Source organism: Pagrus major, chromosome 8 (genome assembly GCF_040436345.1).
Source record: "Pagrus major chromosome 8, Pma_NU_1.0".
Lineage (NCBI taxonomy): Eukaryota > Metazoa > Chordata > Actinopteri > Spariformes > Sparidae > Pagrus > Pagrus major.
Window position 1 is genome coordinate 28,094,412 of NC_133222.1, and position 20,501 is coordinate 28,114,912.

General features: G+C 40.6%; 1 protein-coding gene across 1 annotated transcript in view; it reads left to right on the forward strand.

Annotated features, from left to right (window-relative positions):
• The first annotated feature begins 11,155 nt into the window (after positions 1 to 11,155).
• klhdc4 (kelch domain containing 4) overlaps positions 11,156 to 20,501 on the forward strand; it is a 9,821-nt gene continuing 475 nt past the window's right edge. Inside the window, exons 1-12 of the mRNA XM_073472952.1 lie at positions 11,156 to 11,374; positions 11,632 to 11,723; positions 12,774 to 12,852; positions 13,095 to 13,193; positions 14,910 to 15,046; positions 15,296 to 15,388; positions 16,657 to 16,819; positions 16,906 to 16,984; positions 17,103 to 17,311; positions 17,698 to 17,929; positions 18,033 to 18,215; positions 18,421 to 18,540. Coding sequence (XP_073329053.1) covers positions 11,276 to 11,374; positions 11,632 to 11,723; positions 12,774 to 12,852; positions 13,095 to 13,193; positions 14,910 to 15,046; positions 15,296 to 15,388; positions 16,657 to 16,819; positions 16,906 to 16,984; positions 17,103 to 17,311; positions 17,698 to 17,929; positions 18,033 to 18,215; positions 18,421 to 18,540 — 1,585 coding nt within the window. The 5' untranslated portion in view covers positions 11,156 to 11,275. The remainder of the gene's footprint in view (positions 11,375 to 11,631; positions 11,724 to 12,773; positions 12,853 to 13,094; positions 13,194 to 14,909; positions 15,047 to 15,295; positions 15,389 to 16,656; positions 16,820 to 16,905; positions 16,985 to 17,102; positions 17,312 to 17,697; positions 17,930 to 18,032; positions 18,216 to 18,420; positions 18,541 to 20,501) is intronic.

Sequence of the window (20,501 nt, forward strand, 5' to 3'; positions counted from 1 at the left end):
CCCTGTCTCGCTCGGTGGCCTCTACGAGCCTGTGGACAATTTGTTTAAGTTGTTTAATGATGCTGGACGGTGAATTTCTGTGTGAAGGACTCGTATCGGATTTTTTTTCATGCACATCCTCCAGTGCCTTGTCTGAGGGCCTCTCTCCGCTCTGCTAAAAGTGGGCAACAGTAGCTAATTTTAGTCTAGAAATGGAGACCACTAACATAAACTAATGAGCGGCTTCCACCACAACACAGACGTTTAATATTGCTGTTTGTTGTTGATGATAGGAGTATCACATGAATCTGTACTGGCAGTAAACTGTCAGAGATGATTAAAGCAGGACTCTGTCACGCTGGTTGCTGAGGTAAACATAACACGCAGCTGATAAATGTTCATAGAACCAAACAAGCTAATCCTCTCAAGTATTCAAAGTATTCAGGGCAGCCTGGGGTGGAAGTGAAGGACTGAAACAAGGTCAGTTTGACAGCCTCATGGTAAAGGTGAGGTGTGAGGACAGAGGCAGAACCTTGAACCCATGGACAAACAAGGCCTGGTTCAAGGACTTTAGGATGGACGAGGTCAATCGTTTCACAACATCTGTGATCCATGTTTCAAACTCAAGATTGTTGGTATGATTCTTTGTATCTGGCCATCTCAGCTTAAGTTCAACTTTTGGTTTTGATGTCATCACTCAAAAACCTCTTCAGCTGATTGGATTAAATTCCCATATGGGTAACTTCATCACAGCACTCTTTATCTGTGTGCTATCAGTTATCCAATGTTTCTACAAGCAATGTTGAGTCACAATATTGATTGAAACACTAGAAATCAATGCTGCTTCTGCCTCCACGTGCAGGGGCAATTGTGACAACATACAGGAGCAAATCTAACCTCACATGTAATATCACTTTTGAGGACATTCCAACCAGAGAGCGATCTGTGAGTAAGTAGAGGTAGCTCTTGTTTTCTTCTGGAAAGGCCGCCGTTGCATAAAACTGGGCTGTCTATACAGTAGAAAGAAATATTCTCGAAATCGGTGTGACATGACCAGAGAAAACAGAGACAAACAGTGAGAAAAAGGGGTGTGGAGAGGTGATGCTATCTCTTGATCCAACTGTACTCTGTGATAATCAGCTAACCACTGGAAACGCTTTAGACTGGAACTCTGTAACTGAAAGACACCTGATTCAGCTGCAAAACTGCTGACAGATGTGCAGAGAATCCTGTTTCAGCCATTACATCCATGTACCACCACACTGGCAGAGCCTAGTGAGGGCTGGAAACAACATAACAGCCACAAACGTTGCTACACTGAAAGAGTGTTTTAGGAAACTGCAGTATAGAGGAGGCTGCTGCAGGTTGCTGCAACATTTCACAGAGGGGCCCTGAGCTGACCCTGAGGGTACCAGCTGACAGGGGTTTCTTCACACAGCCTGAGAGATGCATTTGTGAGCTGATCATGAGTCTGTAGATGGAAGGATACCTCTGTGTGTATGTGTTAGTGTAGGTTTATGGCTGCATAGTCCTCAATTACATTCACTGTAATCCAACTGTGACAATTATTTTTTGTGGAGTCACTATTGGGTTCTTTCACTTGAACTTGTTTGTTATATAGTCTTTGCTGACAGGAAATGAAGCTTGGAAATCTGGAAATCCTCAGTTTCTACCAACACATTATGAGAACATGTTGGACCTCGATGAAATCCATCTTCAACTTCAATGAAGACTGTAAAAGTGTCATTTCTCATCCAGACTTGGATTAGTTGTGTCTGTAGACGTAGGCCTGCTGTTTTACTGCTGTGCCTCTCTGATCTGCAAATCTGCCTGATGATGACCTGATGAGAGAGGAATGCCCCGCTGAAACGAGACTCAGTAATTTTGAAGACTAAATCACAGAAAACAAGTTGGAGAACCTGAAGACACTTCTGCTGAAGACATTTCCAAGACGTTCTTACTGTCCAGCTGTGGGTGTCTATTACATATTACCCTGTGGTCATCTTTGTTAGTTCACAAAAATCAGAAATCAGAATATATATAAAAATAAAATGATCTGGAGCCTGTTTTGTGTCTCACCCCTTTAATGGCTGATTAAACATGTTAAACGACAATATAGCGAACATGTGTGTGACAGATGGTCTGTGTTGGTTTGTGGAAACCATTAGGGCACCTTGTTTTCTATTGGAAACTATGACAGACCAGCTGAGCACCATCAGAACACAACCCATAAGAAACCATCACACACCAATAGAGACAATAACAGTGACCACTGGAACCATTTGGAGTACTGGAGCCGTCAGCGATCACTGTACTGTATAGTAAGTTTGAGGTGTGGTTGCTGATCAGTGGGAGGTAAAAGAAAGTGGGCGTGAGCCAACAAACTGCTCTGTACAAACAAATGAACTCCTGACAGCTCACCGATGTAGCTAAATTCCTTATACTGACCCATAACACACATGCTCAACCTGTGCAATAGATCATCTGATGCACAAATCAGATGTAGGTCAGTTGGTCAAAATTACTTCAAATAATAGAGTAGATGCATCAGGAACAGAACGATCAAGACAGGTTGGAGTCCAACTGGAAAATTTGCACTGAAGTAATCAGACATGTTTGACAGACGTTTGAACAAGACTGAAAGGCACTCACAACTCACAAGTACCGATTACTACTGGCAAATCATCACACATTAATGCAAAACACATCAGGGCATTCTATATAAATAATCTATACATTCACAATGTTTTCGCTCAGTAAGTTGCTCATGAATCATCTCAAGCAAAACAAAAAAAAGAACAAATCCAAGATCAGAGGAGAGAACACAGTGAAACAAGCTGTCACAAGGTTATGAAAAGTGGAGAAAAACAACGGTGGCCGTACACAAGAAATCAAAAACTGAAACATGCATACTCCCTCACAGATCGCTGCTCTTTGTGTAACAGAAAGATGGCTGGCAGAATCACTGACTGTAAAAGAGACTGGCCACTAAAACATGTCGCAACGAGCCACGTCACACGACAGCTCAAAATGAATTTATTACAAAAATAAACTTATTAGAATTCAGATTTCTTTATTACAATCATTTATATTTTATTGGTTCACATATATGCACAAGAAATATTTTTATTGGACCTATTTTATGACTGAAGTGACATTTTTTTCTAAGCCTCCGACTATGGTTTCTAGGTCAAGCTGGGATTTCTCAAAGCTACATAAAATAGATAAATTAACAATGCCACTGCCTTTTTATTCAGTTTTCCTTTTTACTACTGCACCTTTAAGAATACTAAGAAAAACAAACAAAACACTCCTTCCCTCTCATTGTTCCTAATTACAGCACTTGAAGGAGTTCAGCTTATTTACTTGCATGATTCTTGCAGTGTTGCATCCATGAACGCACTTATTGTAAGTCACTTTGGATAAAAACAGCTAAAGCTGAATAAATTTAAGTGTACTATTTCCTATTTTTCTCACACTCTGCAGCCACTGCTGCTGCTGCTGATAAAGTCTGTGTGAGAGGAAACCAGATAGAGCAGCGGCTGCAGTACAACAAACAGTCTATATCCACACTGCAGGGAACACTGGCAGGTGTGAGCTCTGATTTTCACTTCCCTATAGAAACACACACACAGAGACATCCACACACACACACTAAGACATCCACACGTAGCGGCATTTACATGCTTCCTGAACATACGTGTGCAACGAAGCTTACACAAACACACCGACACACTGGGTGGTGCGCCGAGATCAAATACTTTACTTGTGTTTGTCTTTGTCTATTGTCTGTGAGGTTTAAAGGAGCACAGAGGAAGGAGACGTGACACACACACACACACACACACACACACACACACACACACACACACACACACACACACACACACACACACACACACTGCATTTTATTTGCATTGGCCTTACAGCTGATTGGATTTTTTCAAAATGACTGTAGTCTTTATTATCCCAGTTTGATATAGCCCCAGCACTTTAGTTACAATTAAAGGCATAGTATGCAGGATTTGTCAGTTGCTGTTTGTAAACACACCTTTACTATTTTCAAATTGTTTCATGGCAGTTACATTCAACCATGTGGGAAGGCTGAGAGCAGAAGAGAGGTGTACACAGAAAAGTAACCTGGTTGCTATGTTTTTATGGATTCACACCAGCTGTCATCCAAAAACGTCACAAACACAGAATACCAAAATGCACAAAAAAAAAAAAAAAAGAAATGGGAAAAACAAAAACAAAACAAAATAAAAAGGTGGAGGGCAGAGTAGAGACAGACTCCACCACACAGAAGAAGTCCCAGTGGACTTAAATGTGGACCACTTCTTTTGCTTTCACATAAAATGAACGTTTCAGTGACCAAATCTTTCAAAATTGAACTATTTTCTCACTCAAACTGAATCACCACCAAAACTCAATGTGTCTTTCTATGATTACCTAAAATACTGGAAACTCTTACGCTCTTAAAAACATTTGTTTTTAGAGCCCAATATAGCACATAGAGTAATTACTGTAAAATACACTGCAATTTGCTACTTTCTGCAACATCTACATCTAAAAAGAAATACAAAATATTATCACTAATTAAACCAACATAACGTCACTTTTTTATCTTAAATAACAGCTTCAGAATCATGTTGATGGTACAGTGTCTTGTAACAGGCTGAATGGTGTCTCTGTCACTTGTTTCTGCACTATGTAACTTCAGTGAGAGGGTAGGATCACAGCATTACATACATGTTTACTTCAACATACAAGTTTTCAACACATAACATTGGTATGACGTAATGAGTTCTGTTTGTAATTAGCACCTATTTACAATTCCCACATAATGTTGATTTAAAGGACCTGTTTGTAAGATAAGTTCATTTTTGAGTCTCGTTCCCAAAGTCCCAAATCAAATTTCTTTTTCTTTGTTTTTTTTTTTTTTTTTTTTTTTTTTTTACAAATAGGACCTTTAAGACATACATCGATGAGAGTCTGTTATCATTCGTTGATGACCTCTGTGACAGACGTTTGCCAGGTGAAGAAAGTCAGGAAAAACGCAAACATTTTGTCTGTCTTTTCCTTGAGGAGGTGGACATTTTCTTGAGGGGTGGAAATAACACAAATGAATTGATAAAATGGAAGTGATGAAAATGTGAATGGAAAAATAAGAGGGATAAAAATTGATGGAAAATGAAAAATGGAGAGATAAACTTTCAAGTGATGTGTTTAAAGGTGCATTATGTAGTTTTGGGGAAGAAATAAAACACAAACTCTCTTTGTTTTCATGACTGAATAAACAAACTGACCTTAAAGGACAACACATTTTATACTGTTTTACTTTGTTTATATTTGGCGGACCCTGCCACCTTTCTAGCTTTCTAACAGTGTTCTGGGGACCTTATTTTCCTCTGAGAACAGCTTCTTTATTCAAATATGGAAAAAATAAATAGTTATAGTATTATATAGTTATATATAATGATAGAGTTTGCATTATTACCTCATTTATATTGTAAATATTAAAATTCTGAGTTAAAATTTCTTCTCCAAAAACTACACAGTGCCCCTTTAATCTAAAACAGATGATATTACAGTTACAGATTATACAGTTGCAATGTGATGAAAACAGAGTCAAGTTTTTATCATTTTCCCTGTTTTACAGTTATCATTCACAACAAAAAATTGGTGGGAGAAACAAAAAATAATGAAATAAAATGTAAGTGATGTGATAAGTGATTAAAGTAATGTATCTGAATTCAAAAATAGAGTGAAACATTGTCAGTTGACTTGTTAAACTTTATTGAAATTTTATTGAAAAAAGTGTTGCTCTGATAGTCAACTGTCAATCATCGTTCATTGTTCACAATAACTAACTTGCATTTGTTGTTTACATCAAGACATTTTTTCTACTTCCACCCAAAATGCTGCCGACTGACTATGTGATTGATTTTTTCACAAATACAACGATAGAAGTACACTTTATGTGCATTTGCTTGAATTTGAGAAAGTATATTTCAGCATGAAGATTGGTTGCTTTGTTTCTGAGCAACAGGAGGATGATATCAGTTTTCCATACTGGTCCACAATCGTGTGTGTGTTCCTGCTCCCTCGTCCGTGTGAATGCAGCAACAGTGTCTATTTCTAAAACCATCCTAATCACAGGCTGGATAATGGTCTTTCTTTTCAGGTACCAACATCTGCGCTCATCTCATCACCTCAGCCCTTTATTTCCCCCCTCCAGCGTCAGTCACGACCAGACGTTCAGGCTAACAGACGGCACGATGCTGAGGGCAGTATTGACGCAAGGATGCTGACTCACAAATGCATTTGTAGGTGTGTGTGTGTGTGTGTATTCATGCAGAGGGGCACAGGTGCAAGCCAGCCATCTGTTCTTCTGTTTCCATCACGGTAAACAACATTTGTTCAGAGAAGATGTCCATGCTCCCTTTTGGCTCACTAAACTGGGCATGAAAAGTGCCTGTGTTGTCAAGTCCGGTTAAATTATCTTGGATGAAGTCAAGTCACATTAGGCCATGCCAAACAAAGCAGATTTATTTCAGGTCAAATGTAGTCAAGCCCAGGTCATAAATTCGGAGACAAGACAAGCTAAATCTAGTCAAATTGAATAACCAAAACAAAATTAATTAAATCAATCAATTCAAGCCAGGAAAGTGAAATAAAAAACTGAAACCAAGCAAAAATAAGTCAAAACAATCAAACCAGATCGAGTCGAACCAAGCCAAGCCACATCAATCTCAAATATTGTCAAGTCAGTTAACTCTAGCTAACTAGTTGAAGCCGGCGTCAGAAAGACTGTAGAAACCAACAAGAGAGAGCTACATTTTGAAAGTATCCAACCGAAAAACTTCCTTCGTTCAGAGCCACTCCTCCAAAACACATGAACTTATGGATCTAATAAGGAAAAATCTGAATACAGGTTGGAGCCGGGGCCCTCTTCATCCCAATGAAAGCTGCTCAGTGGTGTATGAAGCCAAAAAACTTCGACTTCCTGTACTTTCTGCAGAGCTTACAATAGAGTGTGGATGTTATGTCAAATTGGTTTCAATGCCCAGAGTTATCCCTGGGGGCTTACATGACCTACACTGATCAAGACTTCCCATAGGCCTCGCTGGCCAGCTGGGAGACATATTAGATGATAGTTCACTACATTCCACAAGCTTTCTTAACTGAACTCGTCTGATAAATAAATAATAAACTGTGTTCAATGCCCAAATCCTATAAACACAAGCAAAATAGACCTCACAAACATGCCTCCATCCTAAAAGGGTACCCAATGAATACATCCAATTGGATTAGCCACTAAACAAATCCATTGCTCAGGGGCTGTGTGCTTTGTGCTACTCGGTTAGCAACTAAATGAGTCTGTGGCTCAGAGGCTGTGTGCTTTGTGCTACTCAGTTAGCGGCTGAATTAGTCTGTTGCTCAGGTGCTGTGTGCTTCATGCTACTCGGTTAGCGGCTGAATGAGTCTGTCGCTCAGGAGCTGTGTGCTTTGCGCAACTCGGTTAGCGGCTAAATGAGTCTGTCGCTCAGGAGCTGTGTGCTTTGCGCAACTAGCAGCTAAATTAATCTGTTGCTCAGGGGCTGTGTGCTTTGTGCTACTCGGTTAGCGACTGAATGACAGACTCAGAGGCTGTGTACTGTGAGTCCTGAACATTGTTGTCATCGCCAACCAAAACCAACTAGCATTACCTCATGTCTCACTCACATGTTAGAAAACATCTAATCTAATAATTAGCTCGTTAATAGCCTTAGCAAGATGATCGGAACACTCCGGTCATGCGCAATGAGTGCATGGGCAGAGACAGGTAAGCAGGTAGACAGACAGGAAGCATTTCATTTGGCCTGTATGAAATGATTGGATGGACTTATAAGAGGCCAGAGGGTTTTCTTTTATTTGTCAGTGCATTTTCTTTTCTGATTGCTGTCAGGATGTTAAGAGATTTTCTACAAATATAACAAAAAATGCCTCTAGAGTAACTTACCAACCCCAGCTTTAATGTGATGTCTCACAAAGGAATTCAATCAGACACCATTTATGTTATTGGCTGGGTTAGAGCTGTAGAGAAAACTCTCATTCTTCACTGTAAGTTTCTATTTGATACTGGCTCTCATTTAATGAAATAAATATATTTTTTTTTATTATCTTAATTTACTTTTTATCCAGTTTATTTCTCAGACAGTGCATAATAATGAACATTACTGTAAATTTGCCAGAATTAGTCAAGAGGCTAGTTTTATCTGTAGTACCTGGCCAGGTGTAAAGTTGGCAACCTAAAATCAAGAAAGAAGTTTAAACCAACACTCAGGAATGTAAGGTATGTCAATTACAGTAAAAGCAGGACAATGACATGGGCAGCAAGAAAAACTGAGCAAATTACAGCCTGTCACTTTATTCAGATGTCCCTCACACATGGACAGTCACTGACAGTCACTGACAAGCCCTTACATTGAAACTGTGTTGATGGTGTGGGCAGAGCATTTGATTTTTTAATTACAACATGCCTCTCAATAATTTCAAACATGGAACATTTCAGAAGCTTGACGTAAGGATATTCACCATGTGACACCCTGTCTGCTGATTTGCCTGATTACCCCAATATAACTTAAATTCCACGGGCTTGTTTGCCCTGTTTTTGCCTCTAAGACATAGAAATGTGTCCTGCATACTTCAGTAAGTCTGCAGGCTGGTTGCAAGAACAATGGTCTGAGAACCAGTATTGCTTTTGGGCCTCTGTCTCATGGAACCCCACATGACTACAGTGAGATGTTTTAGTGGGTCTGGCTCCAAGGAAAGGGGGTTATGTTTCTTATTTGTAATATTAATACCATGCAAATTTGTGGTTCATCATGTTATTCACTTGCTTGACAGGTTGTGCACCAGCATAAGTTGAGAGCTTATGATAAGATGTGTGACTGTCCTGAGGTACAGAAGATAAAGACATGGTCCCTGAGGCTCTCTGATAACCTTTCCCTCTGAACAGACTGCTTTCTCTCTCTGTCTGTTACTACACAAAGACTCAAACAGCCACAATTATGAAATATGCCAGTGAATGGAATTGAAAAAATTGACTTGCATTCTGTTACTTACTCATGTGCAAGCATACACACACACGCATGCACGTGCACGCACACACACACACACACACACACACACACACACACACACACACACACACACACACTAGCAGAGTAGCACATACCTTGGGGCACCTCAGAGGAAAACCACCAAAGGTTAGCAGTCATGTGCCGTATGCATGTGTCCGTGTGTGTGTGTGTGTGTTTGTGTGCCTTTGTGACTGTTTGTAGATACTGGGAAGGAAAATGAATATCACAATATGTTGACAGATGGCTGGAAAGAGCTGATACCCACAGCAGACAGTGATGAATTCACAGGTCAGTTGTAAACATTGTGTCCTCCATTTTTTAATCACTGTGAACAGATATGAAATAATTACAAGTGTTGGAGATGAAGGATAAGATTTCCATTTGACCAGCGAGGGACGAACCCATTCAAAGGACAGGAAGGCATAGATGAGAAATCCTCAGTGAGATTGCAAAAGCAATTTAAAGCCGTATGAATCTATCTGATGCCATCATTTGACTGCCACATTTAATTCTGCATTGGGCAATTTTTCTCTGTTAGAATAGCATCCCTCTATAAAGCAGATATCATTACTCGATATGCAGGTGTCGCTTTAGTTTAGACACTAAAACACACTAAAGATCTTATTATCAAAGAACACATTACACCTTGAAGTTGTCCTACTGGAGTGGGTTCAAGTCAAGGCTTTGAAGGACTGGCTCCAAAGAAACACACAGCTGCCCTCTTCTGGTTATAATATGTACTGTCACCCAGATTCAAAGTGTCTGAGGCCACTTGCTGCATCTTCCTGGTGATCACTTTATTTGTGAGAAAAAGAGGCTTTCTTTCAGCATCTCCACATCAAATCATCATGTTTTATCTGAAAATTAACAAATGTTTCTGGATGCTTTGTGCATGCAGGGCCTGTCAGGAGGGGTTTTAGGGATAAACAAATGCCCTATTAGGGTGTCAAGACACTTCCCTGCTCATTAGTACCTGTCGATTCTCTCTGTGACATTCCACACACACTGAAGATAAATGCACACGTGTATTCAAACACGCAAACAGACCCTCAGGGGCCTGAAGAAACTTCAGGTTGTACTTTAACTTACTTTGTAATTTCATCCATCAAAAAACACGATTAAAAACTGCGACAGTAGGGACCATCAGCTTGTTGCCGCTGTTAAATGCAATCTCAGTCACATTTATCTGCACTCAGTTAACTTTTTCTCAACTCTTCACACAATTCTTGACTCTTTACTGACATGCAACTCAGCACAACAGTTAATGTCATTTGTCTGCCAACGGTGTCACTCATTATGTATTAACCTTAAGAATGACAATTGTTGTCACTATTTTTTTTTATTTATACGTCGAGCACAAAACCCAAGATGTAGTTTCAACAAAAATAAGGTCACCTATTTATTGCTGGAAAAAGTTTGTCACAGAAATTAACAAGAAATGTGGCAATATGTTTCAATAGGCTTTTTTTTTTTTTTGCCATTTGTGCAGCAAGTAATTCCAATTGCACAAAATAAAAGTAAGTAAGTCAAAGCATTAAAAAGTGATCAACAGTTTAGTCCACATTGACGTCTGCTGTTCTGAGTGCAAAGTTTTAAAAAAGTTAACCTGCACAGAGAAATGTGACTTTGCAATTATAAAAAAACAAAAATAATAAAATAAAATAAAAACGTAACTACAAATTAAAACATTCTCTATTTCCTATACTTAAGATTAAATTTCAACATTTTCTACTTATGGCCTGTGTTTTCTGGCTTTTGTCACAGTAAATCATATTGAACCATGAAGGTAACCACTTCCTTGAAGGCTTGTTCCTGGAAAAGCAAACTGCTTTTACCTGCTGTCAGACCTTTAGATAATGAACTGATATGATGTTTTATCATTATCAGTGATCAGAGTATGGTGACATGCTGCACTCTGTGGATTACAGAGTTAAAGTTCAGAGCTTGTACACACAGAAACCTGAACTTCTCTGTGTCCGCCGCCACGCTAGAGGGCGCTGTTACATTGTCACACCGTGTTAACTTCCAGTTTGTTGCCGGAAGTAAATCCCACTTGTCAGAAGGAAGGCATGCGAGTTTGTTTGGATTTCCATGTGACACCGACTTCGTTTTGAAATAACAGATAAAACCTCTTTAACTTGAACACTATCAGTCAGTGCTTCACAGCAGTCATGGGCAAAAAAGGCAAGAAAGAGAAGAAGGTGAAGGGGGCGGAGAAGACAGCCGCCAAGATGGAGAAAAAGGTTTCAAAGAGGTCCAAACGAGAGGAGGTAACACTCCACCTGTACTAAGTGATAAAGGCTATATGATAATATCTGTACTTTTCATATCTCACAAAGAGGACAAGGCCAATAGTTATGTAGCTTTGTACAAATTACTGTTAAAAGTGTGTTGTAAAATGATTTGTAGCTCGCTGTCTATAATATCCCTACGACCCAGAGCTAGCTATTTTTTGAAAGCCCTTTACCTCCTTCTGGTTTTGTTCCTCCCATCTTTCATCTTCCCTGCCTCCCTTCTCTGTCTCCAGGAGGATTTGGAGGCTCTGATTGCTGAGTTTCAGACTCTGGATGCAAAGAAGACCCAGGTCGTGGAGACAACATGTCCACCTCCATCACCAAGGTAAAAAGACCGCATCACCTTCTTCAGATTTATCCTGCCTAATGGGAAAATTGTTATGCATCCAAGTGAAACACAGAACACACAGAGACTTGACCAAAGATCATGACATAACAAATGTATAACACATAACAAATGTATGTTTCACTATCTCACATTAAATAGTGTTGATTAACATCCGGCCATCATGATCCAGCCTAATCAGCAATGGTTAAAACAACGTCACCATTATCATCCTCCACCACTTTTCATATGCAAGGTCATTAACTGACTGAAGAGCATATTACAGTTGAATTGCAAGAGAGACTAAATGATTCACCATCCTGTTAGAGCTGGCCATTGGAGATCTGAATCTCCATCCAGAGGGGAGAAGCTCAAATTCTTAACTTTATGATGAAGCCTGCTTCTGTCACTTCTCAACCTTAGAGATGATCAAACCAAGTTATATAGAAAATGTAATAACTGATTTGACCTGACCTGAGTTGTAGAAGAGTTTCATGAGTTTTCCACACACCTCAAACTGCTGTGGCTGTGTCAGATTAATGTCATTATTGGTGTTATCATGCTTAAATGCTGATGTTGTTGCAGGCTTAATGTTCACCATTTTAGTTAAGCATGTAGGCATGCTCACATTTGTTAATTGGTACTAAACACAAAGTGTAGCTGAGGCTGATGGGAACATAATTGGCTTTGCAGGTATTTGATCATAAATCAAAGTGTTGGTCAAATTAAAATTCTGACCAAATGATGTTGTTCGATTTAGGTTCAGGGGATCACAAAAATATTACAAATCAACCTGAGATGGACATGAATGTACCGCACTTCATGGCAAGCGATCCAATGTTGGTCTGTCTGTCAATCAAGACTGAAATATCTCAACAAGATATTTCAGTCTCGACTGACAGACCAACATTGCTGTCATTACAGCCGTGCTGCAAGCTTGACTAAGAAGCAGTTTTCGAGGAATGTGTAACTTGTATACCTGAATCAAGACTATCATGGCTGGATGATGTACATGTCTTACAGTCTCTGATCTGTTTTTATGTTTTTCAGATTGAATGCATCTTTCTCTGCCCATCCTGAGAAAGATGAACTCATCCTGTTTGGAGGAGAGTTCTTCAACGGCAGGAAGGTAGTGAATAAACTTTCCAAAAATGTCTTTTTAAGATGAACAATTTTGCAGCCTCTTTAAAGCAGAATTCATCTTTATTCTTAATGTAAACGACTGGTCAACTGAGATTTTGTTCACAATCGTTCACATGGTCAAACTGTATATAAAGCTCATGAGCTTTGATGTACGTGTTTCCTTTTTTCTAAGTTTTGTCAGTTTGCAGTATTAACACTAAATAAATCCTGTTCTTGCCTTTTTTGCAGACGTACCTGTACAATGATCTGTTTTTCTACAACATCAAGAAGAACTGCTGGGTTAAATCAGAGATCCCCAACCCTCCTCCCCCACGCTGCTCTCACCAGGTACACCCACAGCGAGGGTCATTACACCTCTTTTGATGCGAAACATTGCAATATTTTTTGCACAGTTGAACAATCCAGCAGACAGAAAACAACACTTACTCCTCTATTTGTCCACCTGTCTGTGAGTGTTTGATTCTTTGTTACGTTAGTACTACATTCAAGTAAGCAAAGATCAGGTTTTAATAATAAGTTTACAGCTATAATTAAAGGAGAAATTCACCATGTTTTACGTGAATATCCCAATCAGTGTTGATGGTACATGTAGTTAAATGAGCCAATAGAATCCCCAGTGCGTGGTGTCTTGAAAGAGTAAGTTGGATTATAGAGTTTTCCTGCTTGCAGCTTTATAACCTGTAGTCTGTCTGCTGAGAAGAAGAGCCTCATGGAAATTATATTTAAAAAATATAAAGCAAGTCATTTACTGTTTTTAAAGTCACTCTGTGAAGCTGAGGCAGATTATTCTGTTCGCACTCAGAGGCTGCTGGTGTGAGGCTGTGAGCCGTCTGTAATTCTTTGGTTACAGTTTTGATCAGGCCGATTACTCTCCTTTCCTCCTCTGGAGCAGGTTCGGTGGTCAGAGAGATGATCTGCTGCAGGTTTACCAGCAGGTTGGACTCACTGTCACCTGTTGGAGCTGCAGCCCTGTGCGCTCTCGGAGATGCCGCTTGGCTCTGTGCACTCTCAATGTGCCTCTTGGTGTTCCACTCTTGAAGTGCCCTCTCCGACCCCAACACTGATGGCTAAGGAACAGATGTTCAACACGTCCTTTTTGTGGTCCTTAGTGCTTTGAATTAAGTGGCTTTGTGTTTATTAATTCCAATAAGCTTTAGTGTGTGTTTTCCACAGGTCTATATGTTTTGAGACGGTAAACTGTACGCCTACATATTTTCTAAATATATTTAAACATTGCATTAGACTACAAAATACTCACTCAGTGGTCATAGTTCCTCTCGGCCCTGCTGGTCTTGTTTTTGTCCAGTTCATCTTTAGGATCCTGAAGAGGGTCCCTGGTACACCTCTACGCAAACCAGAAGTGAACTTTTTAACGCACAGACGCTTCTTCAGGCTGGTTGTCGGCGACAGTATCCAACAAAAACTGCCCACACTAAAATTCACTGCAGCAGAAATAATCAGTTTCTGTTGGTATCGGAGGGCAATGTGAGCAAACACACCACCAGTCGCTGTCTTCTGTTGGCAGCTCTCGATAGTCGCTGTTGCCTCTCACGCTCTTTCAGCTGCAGCTCGGCCTCTCTCTGCTGGATGCCTTTAGTTGTTTACTCTGACTCGAATAAGCATCCTGCCAGAGTATCATAGTCAGCCCTTCTACGGCGCCCCCCAGCGACACAGAGAACATTGAGGGGGCTCACTCGTGTGTCCCTCAGCACTAACTAAATTCCAATAGATAAAGATTAAAGTTGAAAAATGTTGAAGTTACCCTTTAATAGACATCTGGTAACATCAAATTTGCTTGGAAGTCCTTGATCATTGTTGTGATTCTTCGTTCTAACCATCAGGGGGCAGACTATTGTCGCACAGATCAGGGGAGACTTTGAAACTTATCAGCAATGTCATCACGGCTGATGGCCTGCTGCAACGAAACCATTTAAATCTGAGGACATCAAACCTCTTTATCTCACTGTGTTCATGCAGCTGTCTTCCTCCACTCCTCTTTGTCCCTCCTCTGTGTCTCCATCTTCCCTCCCCTCCATCCCTTAGGCGGTGGTTGTTCCCCAGGGCGGGGGTCAGCTCTGGGTCTTTGGGGGAGAGTTTGCCTCTCCAAACGGGGAACAGTTCTACCACTACAAGGACCTTTGGGTGCTGCACCTGGCTACACACACCTGGGAGAACATCAAGTATGTGCAGAGGGTCATAAAAATGGATGTCGGGTTGCAATAAAGACTATTTTGTGATGAATTAATATATGAGGAAATCTGAATTGGTCCTATCATTTCCTTTTATATTAGTCAAGTCAATAAGAAATACACTGCTTCATAAAAACAGTGCTTGATTATGTAAAATAAGTCCCATAGGTGCGTGGTGTGATAATTATGATTTTGCAGACATCGGTGATCAGAATTGAGTTCAGGTGTTGTGTTTTTCAGGGCTCCTGGCGGTCCATCAGGTCGCAGCGGCCACCGCATGGTCCTCAGCAAGAAACAGCTGCTGGTGTTTGGAGGTTTCCATGAGAGCACGAGGTAGGCAAAAGGTTACTGAATAATAAACATGGACTGTACTGTATGTCTGTAATTGAGTTGACCATGGGCAGGTAGCATGTTTGATTACATCTTTACTCTCTCCATACCCTGAAATGGATGAAGGAAGACAACCTCTTCCAAGTTCTGTTGGTTTTAATGCTGCTAGAAACCAAGAGATCATCCCACAGAGATCAGCAAACTTTCATCTATTAGAGTCAATATATCAAAATGAAAAAGTTGGACTTAGTCATAGTGACATACATGGCCTGGCTGTAAGTAATGAATTTTTAAAATAAGTGTAATTTTAAATGGTAACATTAAAAAGACAGCAACACGTGGTTCTCATATGTAGATTTGTTGGCATAAAAAAGATTACCTCTGAATTTATGTGCAGTTTATTTTGAGTACCATGAAAAGCACTAGATAATTAAAACATACTCTCGTTCGTCTTATTATTGTTGAATTAAAGCTGCACTTATCAATTATTATTTTGCAAATAATGGTAAAAATCATAGAGTTGCACCATATATATCAGGCCTGACATTGGGAAATGTATATTATCAGTTACTTATTGGTATCTGTTAATTATAGCTGATTGCACACATTGTTTTAATGAACCTAACAAATATTGCATGTACATACTCCAATACAGTGCGTGGTGGTATGCACTTTTACAGTTGGTTTGCGATCTGCCAATAAACCAGAAGAAGAACATTAGCATGCAGTACATGCGCCTCTAATGCAGAGGAAGGAAAAAGTCTACGAGTTTTAACCCAACACATCTTCTAAGAGCTATGGAATTAATCATCCATCTTTGCTCACTACATTTTAGCCTTTCTTACCATCAGGTTGGAATAGACTTCTTATTGGTATCTGCCATCAGAAGCAGGTAATTATTGGTCTGTATCGGCTCAGTAAAATTCATACCGTGCACCATGAACGGGGTCACTTCTAGGGACAAACACAGTGAGAAAATGCTCTGTTGGGTTCTTCACAGCCCAACAGAGCATTTTAGTGTCTTTCAGCAAATTGTTTTGCTTTCATGGCCCACAGTGTTACAGCACACTGACACAGTGGACACCACAAATAGCTAAAAAGCGAGTGAATATTGGACTTGGATTGATCAGGTGGAAACCAACATGACATCAAATAAATGCTGCTCTGTATATGTTGGATATAAATGTTTGCCGTGTCACTTGACTGTTCTCTACACAGCAGTGTTCAGTTTAGTTTCAGCATTTTCACCTCCCGCTTCCCTTTCCTCGCAGGGATTTTATCTACTACAATGACGTCTACTCTTTCTCCCTGGAAACCTTCTCTTGGTCACGCCTCACTACATCAGGCTCCGCCCCCTCCCCACGCTCCGCCTGTCAGATGTCCGCCACGCCCGACGGCACAGGCGTCATCATCTATGGAGGATACTCTAAAGTGGTGAGTGTGTGTTTGTGTCTCCCATATGGATATTACTTCAGATCTGAAATCTGAGTAATAATTGTGTGATTTTTTTTTTTATACAGAGAGTGAAGAAGGATGTGGAGAAGGGGACCATCCATTCTGACATGTTTCTCTTGAAGCGAGAGGGTAAAGCTGACCAAGGTACAAAAAAGTTCATAGTTGGAGACAAAATCATTTAAGACAACATAAGTGATAAACCTTCACAGAAAACATCCAGCTAATATCCTTGTTGGTATTATTTTGTTCCTCTGTCCTCCAGAGAAGTGGTCGTGGTCCAGGTTGAGCCCCTCCGGTAACAAGCCCCCTCCTCGCTCTGGTTTCTCTCTGGCGGTAGGCCCAGCTGGGCGGACGGTACTGTTTGGTGGGGTTTGTGATGAGGAAGAGGAAGAGTCACTGGAGGGCGACTTCTACAATGACCTCTATCTGTATGATACAGTGAAGAATCGCTGGTTCCCCGGCCTGCTCAGGGTGAGACTCTGAAGCTGCTGCGTGAATGAGTGTTTGTCCAGTTTGTTTTCAGGTTGTCCGTCCCGTTCTTGTGAACGCGATATCTGAGGAAGGCCTTGAGGGAATTTCTTCAGATTTGGTACAAATGTCCAGTATGACTCGAGGATGAACTGCTTCGATGTTGGTGGTCAAAGATCAAGGTCACTGTGACCAAATGGCGCCCCATTCTTGTGAACATGATATCTCAGAAACGCCTTGAGGGAATTTCCAATGTTCATCCTTGAGTCCAACTCTCTTAATTAAACTAGAGCCTATAACATGTGAACAAATCATTACAATATGAAGCTGTGTTTAACTGCTTGGTCTGCTGTCTGTGATAGTTTATCATTTTAATTTTGTCTTTCCAGGGAAACAAGTCAGAGAAGAAGAAGCGCCGGAGGGGGAAGAAGACTGGAGCTGAAGGGGAGGGAGCAGAGAAGGAGGGGGTAGAAGAGGAGTCGGCATCACAAGCACCCACTGAGGTCATCAAGGAGATCATCACGGAAGACGGCACAGTGATGACCATCAAGGAAGTGATCCCTGGAGCTCAGGAGGAAGAGGAGGAGGAAGAAGAAGAGGAAGAGGAGGAGGAGGATGATGGCAAGATTACACAAACACACACACAAATTTAAAATGTGAAAACTGAAAAAATATAGACAGGCGGGATGATTACATGTTTCGTTTTAACCTCCTTATAACTCAGCCTCGGCCCCCCTGGTGGAGCCCTGCCCGAGGTCCAGCTCCATGTCAACAACGCGTCAGGGCAAGCTCTTCCTGTACGGGGGAATGTTTGAGGTCGGTGACCGCCAATTCACCCTGAACGACTTCTACTGCCTGGATCTCCACAAGATGGACCAGTGGGAGGTTCTGGTTGAAATGGACCCAAGTAAGTAAAAGAAGACATGCAATCAGAATAACACGAAGAAAAATATTAAATGAATTCATGGTGAGCTCAGCTGATAGTCGTAAAGCAGCCAGTGTGACGGTTTGTCTGGCCTGAATACCTTGTGATGCAGGAGAGCAGTTAGAGGATTATAAGATGGGAGAGAACGGTGTGAGTTTCATTTGGATTTATGATTCTTTCTCCTCAGAGACACAGGAGTGGCTGGAAGAGTCTGAGTCAGAGGAAGATGATGAGGAAGAGGAGGCCAAAGGAGCAGAGGGGGAGGAAGAGGAGGACGAGTCTGAAGAGGAGAGCGAGGATGAGGAAGGTAAGAGATAGTTCTGTCTTACACTTGTGTCTCTTTCATTCCCACTTCACCTTCTGATGTGACCACGATTAGAAACAAGCACGGTATCTGGATCAGGATGTGTTTGACATCAAGACAGTTACACCAACCTTCAAAACATGTGAAAACATCTCCAATATAAAATCTGATATGGCATCAGTAGGAACCTCTAGGCACTGAATGCAACATACTTTTTCTAAATATCTTTAATCTATATATCTATTTGAATTGGCCATACCAATATATTTGCTAATATCCGCTTTTTGCAAATATATGCATATTGGTCAATATGTTATCCAATGGTGAACAAGAAATTACACACAGTAATCCAAACTTTTGTCTAAGGTGGGCTGAGACAGAGAGACATTTTGTTGAATGTCCTGACCAGTACAGGTCACAACTGAAAAAGACTAAGGCCTTGTTCACTGTGCTTGCCCAAATCTGTTTTTTGCCATATGATGATTGTATTCAGACTGATTTTGCAGTCTGCAGAGCAAAAAACACATGAAATGTGAATTTTGCAAATTGGATCCTAACCACATTTAGAGGTAGTTTGAAATATGATTCCAACTGAATTCCTACAGAGACGTCTCAGTCCGGACGCTCTGGCCACTCAAAATGTCTTTTGCGTCACTCGCAGTGCCACGCACAACAACAACATCAAATCCAGAGTGACAGAAGTGCATCAGAGTGACTAAGCAGAATCCGGTATGGAAGACAACACACAGTAACTGTCTGTTGACCGTCTTTGATGGCTCTCCATTTCTCATACTTCTTTGTTTGGAATACACGTCACAAGCATGTGTAATTATGCCCATGTTGTTACCACAGCAACTCATGCAGATAGGTTTGTGATGTTTGGACACAAATCTGATTTGATCATTCTGATCACTCTGATCACTAAGCCAGCAGACAGTCTGTTTGAAAGATCTGATTTGAGAAACAGATCTGATTTATTTGCAGTCTGAACAAAACCTATGAGTCTACAGCCGTGCTAGCAGATCTTTAAGGTTGTACCCTAGACACAGGGATGCTTGAAACTAAGTGCTCACATTAACATGCTAACATACTCACGGTGCTCACATCAGCTAACATTAGCATGTTAAATGATGTTTAACAGGTATAATATTTACCATGCACTGCCTTAGTTTAGTTAGTCTAATGTTGTTGATATAATTTCACAATAATGGCAGCCTTGTTGTGGCGCTAGATGAAAACTCGAGAGATCACCAAACTGAGTTGAATTCATCCTCTGAGGACCATGAATGTTAACCCATTTAATGCTTATTGAGATAGTTCAGTCTGAGTCAAAGTGGTAGCCTGGCCAACTGACCAAAAACAGGCCTTTTTAACAGCAGACATTTTGTCATGTAACAGTAGGAAGAGGACAAGTGCAATGATGACTTAATTTCATTTAGCTGCTTCAGTTACAGGGTTCATCCTCATTCACTATAACACATTAATAGGACCGAGCCATAGATTCTTTTACTCCTATTGCAAGTCCAAATATTCGCAATAGGCCTCTGCATTCTGTACAGCCATGCCCCTAAATAAATATGGCTGATTTATCATTATCAGATTTTTAAACACTCAAATATTAATATTGGTATCAGCCTCAAAAATACAGTATCAGTGACTCTATACATATATAGACTTTTACTGCCTAGTTGCCTGGGTAAAGCTTTATAAACACTGGAGCTTATATTTGCCTCCATGCTCCCTTTTTGTAAGCCTGACTGTTCTGTCTAAGATAGGCAGTCTTTAGGAGTTAGACTAACTGTTACCTTGGCCACTCCTGTTCATTTGAGTCTACTTAAGTCTGCCTGTTGGGAAATAAGCAGCAGATAGGCTCCCTCAAAGTTGATATTCGATCTGGCTGCAAACCAGCTAGAAGCTGTTCTTACTAAATTTGACCATGATTTTGTAAAATGTTATGAGCAGCT